This window comes from Tenrec ecaudatus, chromosome 10, assembly GCF_050624435.1.
Source record: "Tenrec ecaudatus isolate mTenEca1 chromosome 10, mTenEca1.hap1, whole genome shotgun sequence".
Classification (NCBI taxonomy): domain Eukaryota; kingdom Metazoa; phylum Chordata; class Mammalia; order Afrosoricida; family Tenrecidae; genus Tenrec; species Tenrec ecaudatus.
In genome coordinates, this window is record NC_134539.1 from 32,072,158 (window position 1) to 32,086,578 (window position 14,421).

Consider the following 14,421-nt stretch of genomic DNA (forward strand, 5'->3'; position numbering starts at 1 on the left):
GTTGGACTTTATTGGAAGCATTGTTGTCAGGGGTGAAGCTTCTGCTCCAGCCACACACAGCCACACACACACTTGCATTGGCACTTTCAGGTCCCGCCACGTCTGGGACAGAGGAGCCAGAGGCCTCACCAGTCCCTCTGGTGCTGGCTTCCCCAGGATGGTGGCGTTTCGCATCTCCCCTCAGGCGCAGGGCTCCTTCTAGCTGCTGAGGTGTTTGTTCTGTGGGGAGAGAGAGAGGCAGGCTCAGGGGCTGAAGTCTTGGGCGAGGATTTAGAGGTGGTTCTCAACCTTCCCAGTACCGTGACCCTTTAATATAGTTCCCCATGTTGTAGTGACCCGTATTGGGTGTCTGGGCAGACCCGCCTGGAGACGATAGCGGAGTGGTGCCTTGTTTCTAAAATCATCGGAAAGAGGGTCTTAGGTGACCCTTGTGAAAGGGTCGTTTGATCCCCAAAGGGTTTTTGACCCCCCAGGTTGAGAACCGCTGCCTTGGAGGAGGCAGGCCTGGGGAGGGAGGGAAGTCAGGTTTACCTTGGCAGAGAGCCTCTGTAGTCTCCGGATGATGCGCTTCACCCAGTTCTTGTCTAGGGGTGCGCAGAGCTGGTGACCCCTCAACGTGGTTAATCTGGAATCAGAGGGCAGAGAGAACGGAGCCCTGGAACCAGCTTCTTGGAAGGCCCTGGTGTGAGGGCCAGAGACTGGACTTGGCAGGGAGAAGAGAGACAAGGACATCGCAGGATCCCCAGGGGTGGAGAGAGGAGAAGCGTCCAGACCCCCATCCCTGACTCACACCACGGCAGACACCCTGCAGCCATCCTTGGGGAGGAGGTAGCGGAAGCCTCGCACGAGGTTCCCCGGGATGGGCCGCTGAGTCAGAGACAGGCAGCAGTCTTCAGCGTCGTTGGCACCACCCAGAGCTGGAGGGTGGCAATGGGGGAAAAGGTGGCGTCAGAACACAGGACCCTGAGGAGGGGAGGCCACCTCCCTAACTGGGACTAAGGACACCTGTGTGGGTGTGTAAGTTTGTGCACCTGATACCCAGCCATAGTGCACCAACATGGTCCTACTGGTGGCTAAATGATTGAACTAGGTCTATGCTGATTGCTAAATAACCCCTATCCTGAGCCTTCCTGCTGCTGTGAGCGCTCTGTCCGGGACCTTTTCCACGTCTCATGATCCAGCAGATGAAGAGGCAGCGCTGGCCGCTGAACCTCCAGGACTTGGTGTTGCTACAAGGCTGGTCTTGGGCCCCTGTGAAGTGCTGCTATTGTGACCATCACTCCTGCCTTAGCGTCTTCATCCTCCCTGCTGTAAGCAATTGGACACTGCTCTCTCCTGCCAGGACACAGCCTGCAGGGAGAGGGGCAGCCAGAGGCCCCGGGGCACACTCAGAGACAGACACGCATCAGCACTCTGGAGCCCAGGTGCCCCCTCACGGCACAGGCACGTACACGGGGCCCAGGGTCCCTGAGTTCACCCAACCAGGTGGACCTTGATTCCGACCTGGCCTTGCAGTCACACTCACACGTCGTCGTGTCATGCCCCAAGCCCCCCACCCTTACCCTCCCCTCAGCCTTACCTGGGGGAGTCCAGAGAGCCAACAGGCTGAGAGCCAGCAGGAGGGCTGTGCGGGGGGCCATGGAGGTGGACGGAGGCAGCGTGATAGCAGGCACGTGAGTGGGAGTCTGTTCCTCGTGTGTGCAGGAGCCTGTGTGAGGCGGAGGCTTGGGCGCAAGGGAGAAGAGGGTGGTGGGAAGCACACAGGGGTCCTTGGGGGACGCGAGAGGGTCTGGAGAGCCTCTGCGGCTGTGGTGGAGGCTACCTCTTACTTATAGGTCCAGAAACTTTCACTTTCCCTCCTCAGAAATCCCCCTCCGCGTCCTCTCCTCTCCGGGCTTCCTCTCTGCCCGCCTCTATCTGCCAGAATCTAACCCTGTCCGCCCTCCCTCCCCCCACCCCCCCAGACTTCCTTGGCTTCAGCTCTGTGAACCAAAGCAGCCTGCACTGCGCTCTGGCCTTGACAGGACTGTGGACTCTGGAGGGAGGGCCTCCCCTAGCTTCTCCATGGAATTTGCATTATTAAACGCAGGTGTGGGGTTCAGAAGTGACAGAGTGTGCGTGTGTGCGTGGGGGGGGGGCGGGAGGTGAGGATGGGGGAGGCAGAGTGAGGCGTTGTGCCCCTCTCACCTAGTTTGTCCCACCTCCTGCCTCTCTCTGGTGGTTCTAACCCCACTGGCGGGGTGGGAATGGGGGCAATTTTTGTTGTCTTAGGAGCCACTGCCAGACCTGGGGCTGCCTGCCCAGGTCATCGGGACGCCTGCCCGTCCACCATCTGGGAACCAGTCCCTCCACGGACACCCGCAGAGCTGACAGGGAACGTTTCTTGGGAGGCGGCCCAGCATTTTGACCCCACATCTCAGCACGCTGAGACTCCACAAGCACTGCCCCCTCCCCTTGATTGACCATTTATTTCCAATAAACGGAATTGGACATTGATGTCCAAGACCTGGGTTAGAGGAACAGCTGGAGGGGGCCTGGCCTGGGATAGTCTTCGTCCTTCCCCTCCTCTGGAGCCTGGGAACCTGCAGGGGATTTCTAAGGAGAAAGGCTGGCCAGTTCACATCCACACAAATCCCCGCGTTTCAAGGAATTGACAGGGGAGAACAAGCGATTTCCCCATCCCTGTGGGAAAGGCTAGAGAAAGGCCAGGGAAAAAGGTCTCAAGGGAGAGATTAATATATGGGACATCCATTCACTCAGCACCCTCCATTCTCAGACTGATTTATCATTCTCTGTATCCATTAATAATATTAACAGCATTTCTGATCGCTGTGTCTAAGGTACTATTACCATGATTATCTTGCTTCATTTCCACCCCCCTCCCCCAACTATGGCACAGTCTTATTATCATCAGCTGACATCTCTATTACCCATGAGAACAATGAAGCTCAGAGCCCAGGTCACACGCGACTAGGAAGTGCCGGAGCCTGGTCTGCACCCACTCGGCTCTGAGGTGTCTGTGGGTGAGATCACTACCCCACACTGCCTGCCTGCCACCTGCCCATGGAGCCCAGTGCAGTGCAGAGGGCACGCTGCAGATTGGTGTGCCTCCGTTGGGACCCACATCCCGTCACTTGCTAGCCGTGCAATCAGGTGCCGGTGTCCAGGCTGACCTCCATGGGAAGCATGACAGGCCTCCTGCTAAGGTTCGGTGAGGTAAATGGAGTAAAGTCCTCAATTGAGAGGCTGGCATGTACTAAGACCCCAAACCAAACCACTGTCTTTGAGTCCACCCTACAGGACAGAGTGAAAGGACTCCGTAGATTGTGGAGACTGGAAATCTGTACAGGAAACTCGGTAGGTTTGAACCCGCCAACCTAACGTTTAAACCCTCTGTACTGCCAGGCCTCCTTAGTGCATAATAAGCATGTAGTAAATATTAGCCATTATTAAACACTGGTTACGTGTGTTGGGCTGTGATCCTCATGGTCGGCAGTTTGAACCCAACAGCAGTGCCGAGGGAGCAAGACTGGACTCTCTGCTCCAGTAAACAGTGACAGTCTCAGAAACACACAGGGTGGGTGTGAGCCAGCACAGGCTCGATGGCAGCAGGTTAATTATACTGTGAAACCTGTGAGAACCAGAACTTGACAGCACAGCCTGGGTTTTCAGGGTCTGTCAAGTGTTCTGCTTTTGACAGGACTGCAGTCTTACAGCTTCTCTACCGCTTGGTTTTGTGGGACAGATTTGTTTTCTTTTTCCAACAGGTCTCTGCCTTCCAGAGATCCTGGCTTTCTGGGGGTTTACTGCCATTCTGTCCTTTTATTTGGATTCCTGCCCATCAATTCATCCACCTACCCATCTGTCCATGGGTCCTTCTGCCTGTGGTATTGCCGATTCATCTTTGCTCCCCATATCCATCCATCCATCCATCCATCCATCCATCCATCCATCCATCCATCCATCCATCCATCCATCCATTCTCATCCTCTAATACTCGCTCCCAAGTTCGTTTCTATACCAATCAATTGAAGACAACAGAATTAGTTCCTCTTCAACTAGTGTAGGGCAGCAGTCAGCTTCACCGACTTACTATCTGTGCTATGTCAACTTTCCTGCTCTTGGTCGTAAAATGCTCTTGTCATCCCACAGATAAGACCCTGGGCCTTTAAACTGATGACATTAAACTGGATCTGGTAAGATATCAGAAAGAGCAACTGTGAGTGCCTTAGGAAGAGACATGCCTGCCAGAAGGTGGGGAATAAATCCTAGAAACATTCAGGATCCGGACACAGAGGTGAAAATTTAAAAGCTCCTTGGTCTAAGTCATGCTGCACTTTCAGCATGAAGAAAGAGGCACACTGCTTCTGGGACAGGGAGGTGTTTGAAGGCAGCCTGTACCACATCTGGGTGTGCTGTTACACAACAGTTACTAGCTAAGAGTTTTGCATGGGCCTCGGAGCAAGAGAAGATTTTGCACCAGGCCTGAGCTCCAGGGATGCTGCTCTGCTGTGCCCACAGAGCCAACGCCCTTCAGGTTGTCTGTGGCAGATACAGGCGGCTGAGCATGTTTCTGGCTCATCCAAGAGGAGGATCAGAGCACATGCCCTTCCCGTGAGCGTAAGATAGTACCACCTGCGGACAATTACTGTTGTCTCCCGTTGAAAAGCAGTTCCCGATTTGCCACTGGCGCCTGGCCTGAAACCCAGACTGCAGTGGACCCAGGACGAAAGAAAACGAAAGGTGTTCTTGAAAGCATGGCATCAAGTGGGATGCACAGAGCAGTCTTTCATTCTTAAACAGGCCTTGTGTCTAGGAGACCAGGTTTCAGGAGTTTTAGGAGGCTGGTAGCAAAGGCTCCTACCTGCATTGTTTTCTGCTTCTTGCTCCAATCACACTTAAGGGTTGCAGAACTTCTGGTAGAAGTTTTTACAGTTAACAGATGGGGGAAAAAAAGTATGGACTAGCTTTTCAGATGAGTCTGGAATGTAGGCTGGTTCTAATGAAAGGCAGACAGCTTCTTAAATCCCATCTGGGTTGGCCTGGAAGGACCGTGGCAGCGGCAACTTGTCAGATGTGGGCAGAATTTCAGATAGTGCATTTAGTTATCCACGTTGTCTAGAAACAGTGGTTCTCAACCTTCCTCATGCTGCGACCCTTTCATACAGTTCCTCACGTGGTGGTGACTCCCAACCATAAAATTATTTTCATTGCTATTTCATCACTGTCATTTTACTACTGTTATGAATGGGGCAGCCCCTTGGCCGGCAAGTGCTCAACCTGCAGGGTGAGAAGCCCACCTTGAGCCTTGATGTACCTTGTTCTCCAGGGAGACCAAGCAGCCAACAGGTGGTAGGCTGACGACATGTGGCTTCCTTCCTCAGGGAAGGACTAGCGATCTGTCGTCATGGGAATGGATACATATTTTAGGTATGGATTTGCCTTCCCCGCCTACAGTACTTCTGTCAGCACCTCCATTTGTGGACTAGCAGTATATGGATTTTTTGGGGTTGTTTTTCCCTCTAAAATCACCATGGTAGCCTACAAATATCCCTAACCAAGGAGCTCTTTTTATTTTGAGATTACTGGTGCATTTGAAAAACTGTGCGATAAATATGTATAACGAAACCTTTGCCATTTCAACTTCTTTCCCATGTACAAATTAGTGGCATTCATTATGTTCATCATTAGCCATTTCCAAAAATTTCTCCCATTTCCCTTTAAGCAGTGATTGTCCCTTTCCATGTGCCTCCCACCCTTGGTACATACTAATAAACTTTGGCTTTTATCTATTTGTCTATCCTGGATGCTTCATATAAGTGGGGTTCTCCAATATTTGTGTCTTTGTGAAAGCAACTCTTTTTTTTTAAATCAGGAGGTAGCGCGAACGCAGTCCCCCACTACCACAGATTATGCAGGCGAGTTTCCCACATTTGGGCTTGCCCTGGGAAAATCACCTTCGTGATCATGGTCTCTCCCTTGCCAGGAAAGTATGTGAAGGCAACTCTTATGGAAAAAAATTGCCTCCATGGACCATGCCCATATATTCACTGCTCTTACCCCACAGACTATGAGGGGCTTAAAGAACTTGTGGGAAAATGGAATTAAAACATGATGAGATTCTTCCAGGAACTTTTTGAAACCCCCTCCTATCCCAAAGCAGCTGGCATGGAAAGCTAGTGGAAGGCTCATTTGTGGTTTATGATCTGGAACCCAACATCCTCCAAGATGGCATCGTTTTCTACAGGACACGATCACTCATTCACTGGCACTGAGCTGATTCTGACTCACAGCGAGTGATCATATAGGACAGGATAGAACTGGCTCTGTGGGTTTCTGAGACTCACTCTTTATGGGAGTAGAAAGCCTTATCTTTCTCCCATGGAGTTGGTGGTTTTGAACTGCTAACCTTGCGGTTAGCAACCTGCCTTAAAGCAGTGGCTCTTTCCCCATAGACAGCTTAATGGGCTCTGAGTGAAAGACAGAGCTGGAAAGATGTATTCTTCTGTTACTTCCAATAAGCACTCATGGAAACTTTCCTTCCTGCTCCTAAGGTTGAAACGGAACTTCCACCAGGGAACACAGCCCTAATTCCAGTGTCTAGAAACAAATTCCCTGACCATCTTGGGCTCCTTATGTCACTGAGAAGCAAACTTTGTAAAGCATTGGTCAGGGTGCTGATCCTGATTAGCCAGGGCAAACTGAGTTGCTGCTATGTCTGGGGCAAGGACAACTGGATCAGAAACAGAGTTAACGGGAGTGTCTCTTAGTAGCCTCGTGTCCAATGATGAAAAGTTGTGGTAGTTGGAAAATATAAGATACAATGAACTTAGATTTTATAGGAATGAATGTTTGAATTTCCCACCATGTAAAAATATTTCTTGACCAGTTGAGGTGCTTACTGTGAGTAAGGAGACTATGGAATAGGTGGTATAGAAAGAAAGCTGCTATTTTAAAAATAATCATTTTATTGGGGGCTCATACAACTCTTATCACAATCCTTCCATCCATCCATTGTGCTAAGCACATTTGTACATTTGTTGCCATCATCATTTTCAAAACATTTTCTTTCTACTTGAGCCCTTGGTATCAGCTCCTCAGTTTTTTCCTCTCACTACTACCACCCCTCCCTCATGAACCCTTGATAATTTATAAATTATTATTTTTCATGTCTTACACTGACCAATGTCTCCCTTCACCCACTTTTCTGTTGTCCATCCCTCAGGGAGGGGGTTATATGTAGATCATTGTGATCAGTTTCCCCTTTCTCCCCTACCTCTCCCTTCCCCTCCTGGCATCGCTACTCTCATTATTGGTCCTGAGGGGTTTATCTGTCCTGGATTCCCTGTGTCTCCAGCTCTTAGCTGTACCCATGTACATGCTCTGGTCTAAGTGCATTTGTTTCTGGTCTAGGAAAGCTGTATGTTTCAACAACACATGACTGCAAGCATCAAAATGATGATGATAAACAACACAGTCAGACAGGAACTTAAGCTATGTGAGATACTTTTAATCCAAGTCTGTGGGATCCAGCCTCTTTCTATGCCAACCACCATTTGTTTAATCACCTCAGCTAGTGGAATGCCTTAAATCCACCTTTGAATGTATAGAAAATATCCTTATAGCTGAATCACATCTAATGAAATGTTTCCCTTAATCCTCGCAAATGTTTCCTAATTAAATCCCAATCATGCAGTGTCTTGTTATATGGGTAAGGGGTTATACAAAAATCAGTTACATTCCAATCACATTATAGTATTAATTGACAAGTCCAAAATTTTGATCCTTCAGCAAAAGAAGCTTGTTGTAATAGTCCAGTCACTATTGTATGAAATATCTGGTTATGATAGAGTCCCAGAGTGTCCCTTAGACAGCACCAGCAATGGAAGAAATATCTCACTAGGCAGTGATCGCCATTCTTGGGAATCTGCGAGGGCTTGACATTTTGAATAACTTTAATAGCAGGACAGGATCAGGTCACGCATCAGCTTCCTTTCTTTCTTCTGGGCCTTGGGGCTGAAGAGAAATCTACCTATCTCCTTTGCCTGTGGAAATATAAACAAACAGCCCCTCCCTCCGGGGGTGTCAGCAACCTGGAAACAGAATCATTGTTAAGATTGGGTTGTTTCTTTATTTCTTCCTTGTCCATCTCTTCATTTCTTCCTTGTCCATTTTTCTCCTAATGTGGTAGTGTCCTTCTATAGGGAGTTTATTAGCTTTATTCTGCAAAACCATAAATGTATAGCTCTTTTTCCAGGTGACAAATGGACCTAGATCCCAAACGTGATTTCCATCTCCTTGGGACTTCTTGGGATTAACTTTCTCTGTAGAAGTGAAAATGTGTTTACCTGCCCTAATTTTGTTACAAGCTTTTAGCAAGGAGAAAATTTTTTAGTTAAAGATGACCAAATGAAATTTGTCACACATAAGATCTCTCTCCTCCCCCTTTTGTTTTAACAATGTAGAACTTAAAACACTACTGACCATCTCAGTTAACTAGTTGGGTTTGGGACCAGTATAACAACTTAGATCATTGTTATGTAAATTTCCTCTTCTAGCTCTCAGAGAATTGAGAGAGCTAACTAATTCTGAGAACTTCTTAGCACACTCAGGATATTTTTTTAAAAAGGGGGCAAAGGGAGACATTGGACAGGGAAAGGTATGACAAAATAATAATTTATAAATTATCAAGGGCTCATGAAGGAGGGTGGAGCGGAGAGGGAGGGGAAAAAAAGAGGACCTGATGCAAAGGGCTTAAGTGGAGAGCAAGTGCTTTGAAAACGATGAGGGCAAAGAATGTACAGATGTGCTTTACACAATTGATGTATGTATGGATTGTGATAAGAGTTGTATGAGCCCCTAATAAAATGTTTTTAAAAAATAAAATTTTAGAATAAATTAAAAAAGCTGAAAATGTTTTAATAACTTTGTTTAGCTGTTTTTGAACTAACTTAACAAACAGACTGTTTGTTTGTTTTTTAAGTTTACCAGTAAGGTTACAGGCTCAATTAAACCATATTGCACTTTAGGCTTCTCACACTGTAGGAGTTTACCTCTTGCAGTCTTTTGATCCGGTTAATTTCTCTTATTCCCTCCACGCTGGATTTAGAGGAAGTTAGTGGGCAGGTCTTGGGCCCTCATGAGCGTCCTAAGAAAGTGACCCCATATTCAGAGCTTAAAAACCGTTTCCCCTCCAATTTCTAACTCCATGAGGGGGCGCTGTTGTTTTCCCACAACAGCATTCCAAAAGACCCCTTGATTTAAAGGGTGGTCAGACTCCTTAAGTATTTTTGTTTTCAATAGGTATAAATTTTTACTCTAGAAATGCAAGGAAGCAATAATGATTTAAGTAAGTGATTTTCCTTCTTTATAAACAATGGGATATTAGATTTAATTACTGCCCTATTTTTTTCTTTATCATCCGGATCAATAACTCCAACCACAATTTGAACACTTTGAGAATTGAGATTAGACCTTTTTAATAAAAGTCTTGTAGCTCTTTTAGGTAGCGGACCCCAAGTACCACTCTTAACAATTTTTTATTTAATCGCAGTTTTTGGCTTTTCTTCACAATTCTGATCAACTCTAGTATCAATTTGAATTCCTTGAGCACTTAGGTTAGATTTTTCTGATTAAATGTGTATTATTCTTTCAATAAGAGGCTCCTGCTTATTTAGAATAGCACTCCAAAATATCTCCTGACTTTCGGAACTGCTTGCCTCTCCCTCAGTGGTATTATTTTTATTTCTAGGAGCATAAGGGAGTAATAACAGTTGCCCTAAACTGTCTCCTTTTTTCATGGCCCAGGGCATGCTGGATCTAACTGTCACCTTAATTTCTTCATCATAATCCTGATTAATCATATTTGTGATAGTTTTATACTGAGAGCATTCAAATGATTGATTTCCCTAATTCCCAATTGTGCCTTTGGGGAAAGGGCCCTGAATTCCTGTCCTAATCTCAGGAGGCGCATATTTGGTAAAAGCTGGCAGTCTTCCTGAGTAGTTAAATTTAGGGAAGAGTCCTTCTTACCAGAGGAGGAGAGCCAAATGCCTGACGGGTGTTGGAAGGAGTGGCCATCAAACTGAGGATTAGTAGCAAATCTTTCCATTTGCCTTACTTTGGATTTAATGTCATCTCTCCCTCCAGCACTGACTTGCTTGATAGTATTGCGATCCCCTGTGCTCTACTCTGGTGATGACGCAGAGGCTTTTAGCTTGAGATCTCCTTTTGATTCAGACTTCGTTTTTCTTAGCTCTGCCGAAAATCTTCTCCTCTGCCTTGTATTCATTCTGCCTGCTTCTCCCCTGACTTAAGTCAGCGCAACTTAGAGGCTTCCCACTGCGCTGCTGGTCTTGTTCCTTTGCTCTCTCACCCTGCAGAGGCTCCAACACTGTTTTAGTCTGCACCCACAGCGCCAGACCTCCATGGGTATGCTTTGTCCTTCCCTGTGAGCTTTTTAAAGTTAATGGCTACCATACCCCAGCTCTCCATAGCAAAGGTTCCTGACTCCGGAAAAGAAGGATTCAAGTTTTTACCACTTGAAGAAACTCTTTAATTCTCTTATTCATTAACATTACATTTTGTTTCTTCAAGAGGTGGCAAAGGGTGATACTTTGTATCCTTGCTCTTTGCTCGATCCATATCTCACCCAGAGTAAAAAACAACTTAAAAAAATAAACTCAAAAATATTTTTTCCCTGATTCACTCTCTCTGTCTGATGAGACTGTACAATTGTCACATGGGCTATAACTCAAAAGAGATTTTTTCCTACTAGGCTCCATGTTGGGTGCCATGTCAGGGGACAGAGTCCCTAGCAAATCATCACAGGTTCGGTAGGCGCAATTGTACAGCGATAATAAGTAAAGATTATAGTAAAGTCATAGAGAGCACGAGAGATAGAAGAGAGATGGAAATAATGGAGTCAGACACATTTCATGGTAGCATGCTCACCTCAGCTTGGAGGTCCATGTGGAGAGATTTATTGCTAACCAAGGCTTATATATCTCCTGTGAATGAAGACATATGTCACAGGAAAGGGTTGGGCTATAGGTAATACAGTAATGGGAGGGGGATGATCTAGGGGTACATACACTATAGGAAGAGGAGGGATTAAGGGTATACATGTGACAAGATGGGCAGACCCTAGATTCATGATGGCGGTCTAACCTTGATTGCCCTAGAGTTGGGGACCAGAATCAATGCCCGAGGGATGAGAAAGATGGACTCTATGAATCATTCTTCACTTGACCCCTTTCTCTGCCTGGCTCTAGGCCCCAGACTAACATCTCTGGATTGCTTGCAATTATCTAGCTTCTGTGATTGGGTTTGGTCAATGAGACGCACCAGTGAAAGAAAGACCAAAGGATGGTCAGAAAGAGATGCTGAGGTACTCATTCCTCCAAGCTGGATTTGTTTTGTCTTTTCCAAAGTTCCATCAGTTGCTGAATTTTTCTTTTCTTTAAAAAAAAATGTTTCTATAGCTACAGCTCTGGTTGGTGGCCTCTCCTTCCATAGCTCTGGCTCTTACCCTCCCTGCTTCTTTCTTTGTTCTATCTAGCCTAGAGGCCATTACTAAACCTTTTCCCCTATCTATGGGAGAAAGAAGAGGGCATCTGCTTCTGTAAAGACTTTCAAGCTTGTGAACCGCACATCGGGTTTCTATAAGTCTGGATGGACTCAAGGACAGTGGATTTGTTTTTCTGGTTTTTGCTCATCCTAGATCTCTGTTGTTTGATTTCTTGGCTGCAGCTTCTATGGGTCTTGACTGTGGATCCAAGAAAAGTGAAATCCTTGACAACTTTTCCTCTTTCGTCATCATGTTTCCTACTGGCTCAATCTCAAGGATTTTTGTTTCCGTTAGGTTGAGGTGTAATCCACACTAAAGACTTAGATCTTCACTAATAAGCAATTGAATCTTCTTTGCTCTCAGTAAGCAAGGTTATATAATCTGCGTATTGCAGATTGTTAATGAGTCTTCTTCAAATCCTGATGCCACACTCTTTTTCATAGAGGTTCTTGGATGATGTATTTGCTCAGCATATATATACGGATTGAATAAGTATGGTGAAAGGATATGACTCTGATACACAACTTTCTTGATTTTAAACTATGCACTCTTCTCTCATTCTGTTGAAATGACTGCCACTTGGTTAATGCACATTTCCCACAGGTACACAATTAAACACACACACTCCCTTTCTTTGCAGTTGTTATCCATCATTCCTTACGATTCACACAGTCAAATGCTTTTTAAGTCAATAAAACACAAGTGAATGGCTTTCTGGTTTCAGTTGAGAAGGATCCATTAGGCATCAGCAATGATATCCCTTATCCCATGTTCTCTTCTGAATCCAGCTAGAATTTTGGTTAGTTCCTTGTGATTGTATTGTCGCAACTGGTTTTGAATGAAAGTAAAGGTGCATATTTATGATATTAATGATGATGTGCTTTAACTTTGGCATTCTGTTGGATCATGTTTTGTGGATTGGGGTTTGCCAGGTATCTGTCTTACAAATTTATTGTCAAAGACAAGTAAGTACTTGAAACATTGCATCCATTTGTTGAGATATCTCAATCAATAATCTACCAATTTTTAGAGCCTTAGTTCTTGAAAACATCTTGATTGAAGCTTAGAGTTCTTCCTTTAAAAGCATTGGTTTTCTTCTGCTTTCTTTTTGGTTGAGGATTTTTTCCCCCTGTTTTACTTTTTTATTGTTTTCTTAAAAAATATTTTTTTGGTATGCTTCTCTGCATAGGAAATCCAGAATAGGTAGATCTAGAGACAGTAACTAGATTAACGGTTTCTTGGGAGGATGGCAGGGGAGGTTGAGGGGAAATGGGCATCTATCAAAAGTGAGTACAAGAAAGAAGAAACTCCCCCAACATTGATTGTGGTGATGATCGTACAACTCTCATTACTATGATCGAACTACCGAATTGTATGATATGTGAATTCTATGCCAATAAAATGGTTAAAAACAACCATTTTAACAGGTTTTTTTTTAACAGTTAACAAGGGATATCATTACTCATGTCAGGTGAATCTTGACTGGGACCAGAAGATTCCAGAAAGAAGATTCCAGAAAGATGTTTACTTGTGTTTCATTTAATAAGCAAGGGTATTTGCCTGTGTAGCTCATAAAAATTATGGATAGTCTTGAGATGAATGGGAATTCCAAAAACACTTCATTGTCCTCATGTGGAACCTGTACATGAACCAAGAGGCAGTTCTTGGAACAGAACAAGGGAATACCGCATGGTTTAAAATTCGGAAAGGGGGCATCAAGGTTGTATCCTCTTATTCAACCTGTGTGCTGAGCAAATAATCAGAGAAGCTGGATTATATCAAGAAGAATGCAACATCAGGAAGTAAGGAAAGCTTATTAACATCCTTTGACATGCAGATGACACAACCTTGTTTGCCAACAGTGAAGAGGACTTGGAGCACTTGCCGATGAAGATCAAGGATTTCAGCCTTCAGTATGGATAATAATTCAGTGTACAGACAACTCAAAGTCTCACAACTGCACCGATGGGTAACATCGTGATGAATAGAGAAAAGACTGAAGTTATCAAGGAGTTCATCTTGCTTGCATTCACAATCAATGCTCGTGGAAAAATGTATTGCATTATTGAGTAAATCTGTTGCACGGCACTTCTGTGTTTTTTTTTTAACAGTTTTATTGGCACTAAATCCACCTATCACACAATTCAGTAGTTCAATCATATCAAAACAGTTGTACAATGATTACCACAATCAATTTTAAAACACTTTTTTCCTCTATGGCTAAATCACTTTTAAAATGAGTTGTGCAAAAACAAAAAAAAAAACACCACATACATAAATAAATAAATTTAAAAAACAAAAAAAAATGAGCTGTGCAACATAAATAAATGAGTTGTGTAATCACAATCAGTTCTAGTGCTCCCTCCCCCTCCCACACACATTGTTTGCTCTCCTGCCCCCCACCCCAAATCAATTCTTATCTCTATGCATCTGCTCCTTCTGTGTCTCACAAACTGAAAACCCAACAGAAACAATAAAAAACAGAAGTAAAGTGGTAAGCATAAAATAATAATGATACAAAGATAAAAATACAAATAGTGAGTTAGGAAGAAAAGACCACTTGAATATTTAAAAGGGGATTAAAAAATTTGTCTTGGAACCAGCAAGAAATACTTGTACCTAAAAGCCTTTTAGGCTGGGTCATGAGGGAGGTCAACCAAGTATCAAGTTTGATCTAGTATAATCATGATTACAATGATCCCTGTCTGATAGTGAAGCTGTTTGAAACCTTTGCCTGTGGCTAGTGGGGATCTGCCAGAGGCTTAATCAGACTAGAAACTCTGCAGGTGGGTTTTGGGTCCCCACAGTCAGTCCTCCACAGCCTTCTACAAATTGGGAGTTTGCAACTTGGG

At 45.0% G+C, this 14,421-nt stretch overlaps 1 protein-coding gene and 1 pseudogene across 1 annotated transcript; both read right to left on the minus strand.

Annotated features, from left to right (window-relative positions):
* On the minus strand, window positions 1-1,898 carry CCL19 (C-C motif chemokine ligand 19). The gene is made up of 4 exons (XM_075558960.1): window positions 1,580-1,898; window positions 791-917; window positions 532-625; window positions 1-219 (listed from the first exon to the last, which is right to left on the minus strand). Exons 1-4 carry the CDS (start codon window positions 1,638-1,640, stop codon window positions 199-201), a joined length of 303 nt encoding a protein of 100 aa, XP_075415075.1. The 5' UTR covers window positions 1,641-1,898; the 3' UTR covers window positions 1-198.
* Window positions 1,899-5,872: 3,974 nt separating this feature from the next.
* Window positions 5,873-5,994, minus strand: LOC142460296 (U1 spliceosomal RNA; annotated as a pseudogene).
* Between the last annotated feature and the right edge of the window lie 8,427 nt (window positions 5,995-14,421).

Coding starts and splice junctions, on each gene's coding strand:
- CCL19 (XM_075558960.1), bottom strand. CDS start 1,640: ATGGCCCCCCGCACAGCCCTCCTGCTGGCTCTCAGCCTGTTGGCTCTC. Junction 918..1,579: donor GGCTCTCTGGACTCCCCCAG/GTAAGGCTGAGG, acceptor GCCACCCTCCAG/CTCTGGGTGGTGCCAACGAC. Junction 220..531: donor TACAGAGGCTCTCTGCCAAG/GTAAACCTGACT, acceptor CTCTCCCCACAG/AACAAACACCTCAGCAGCTA.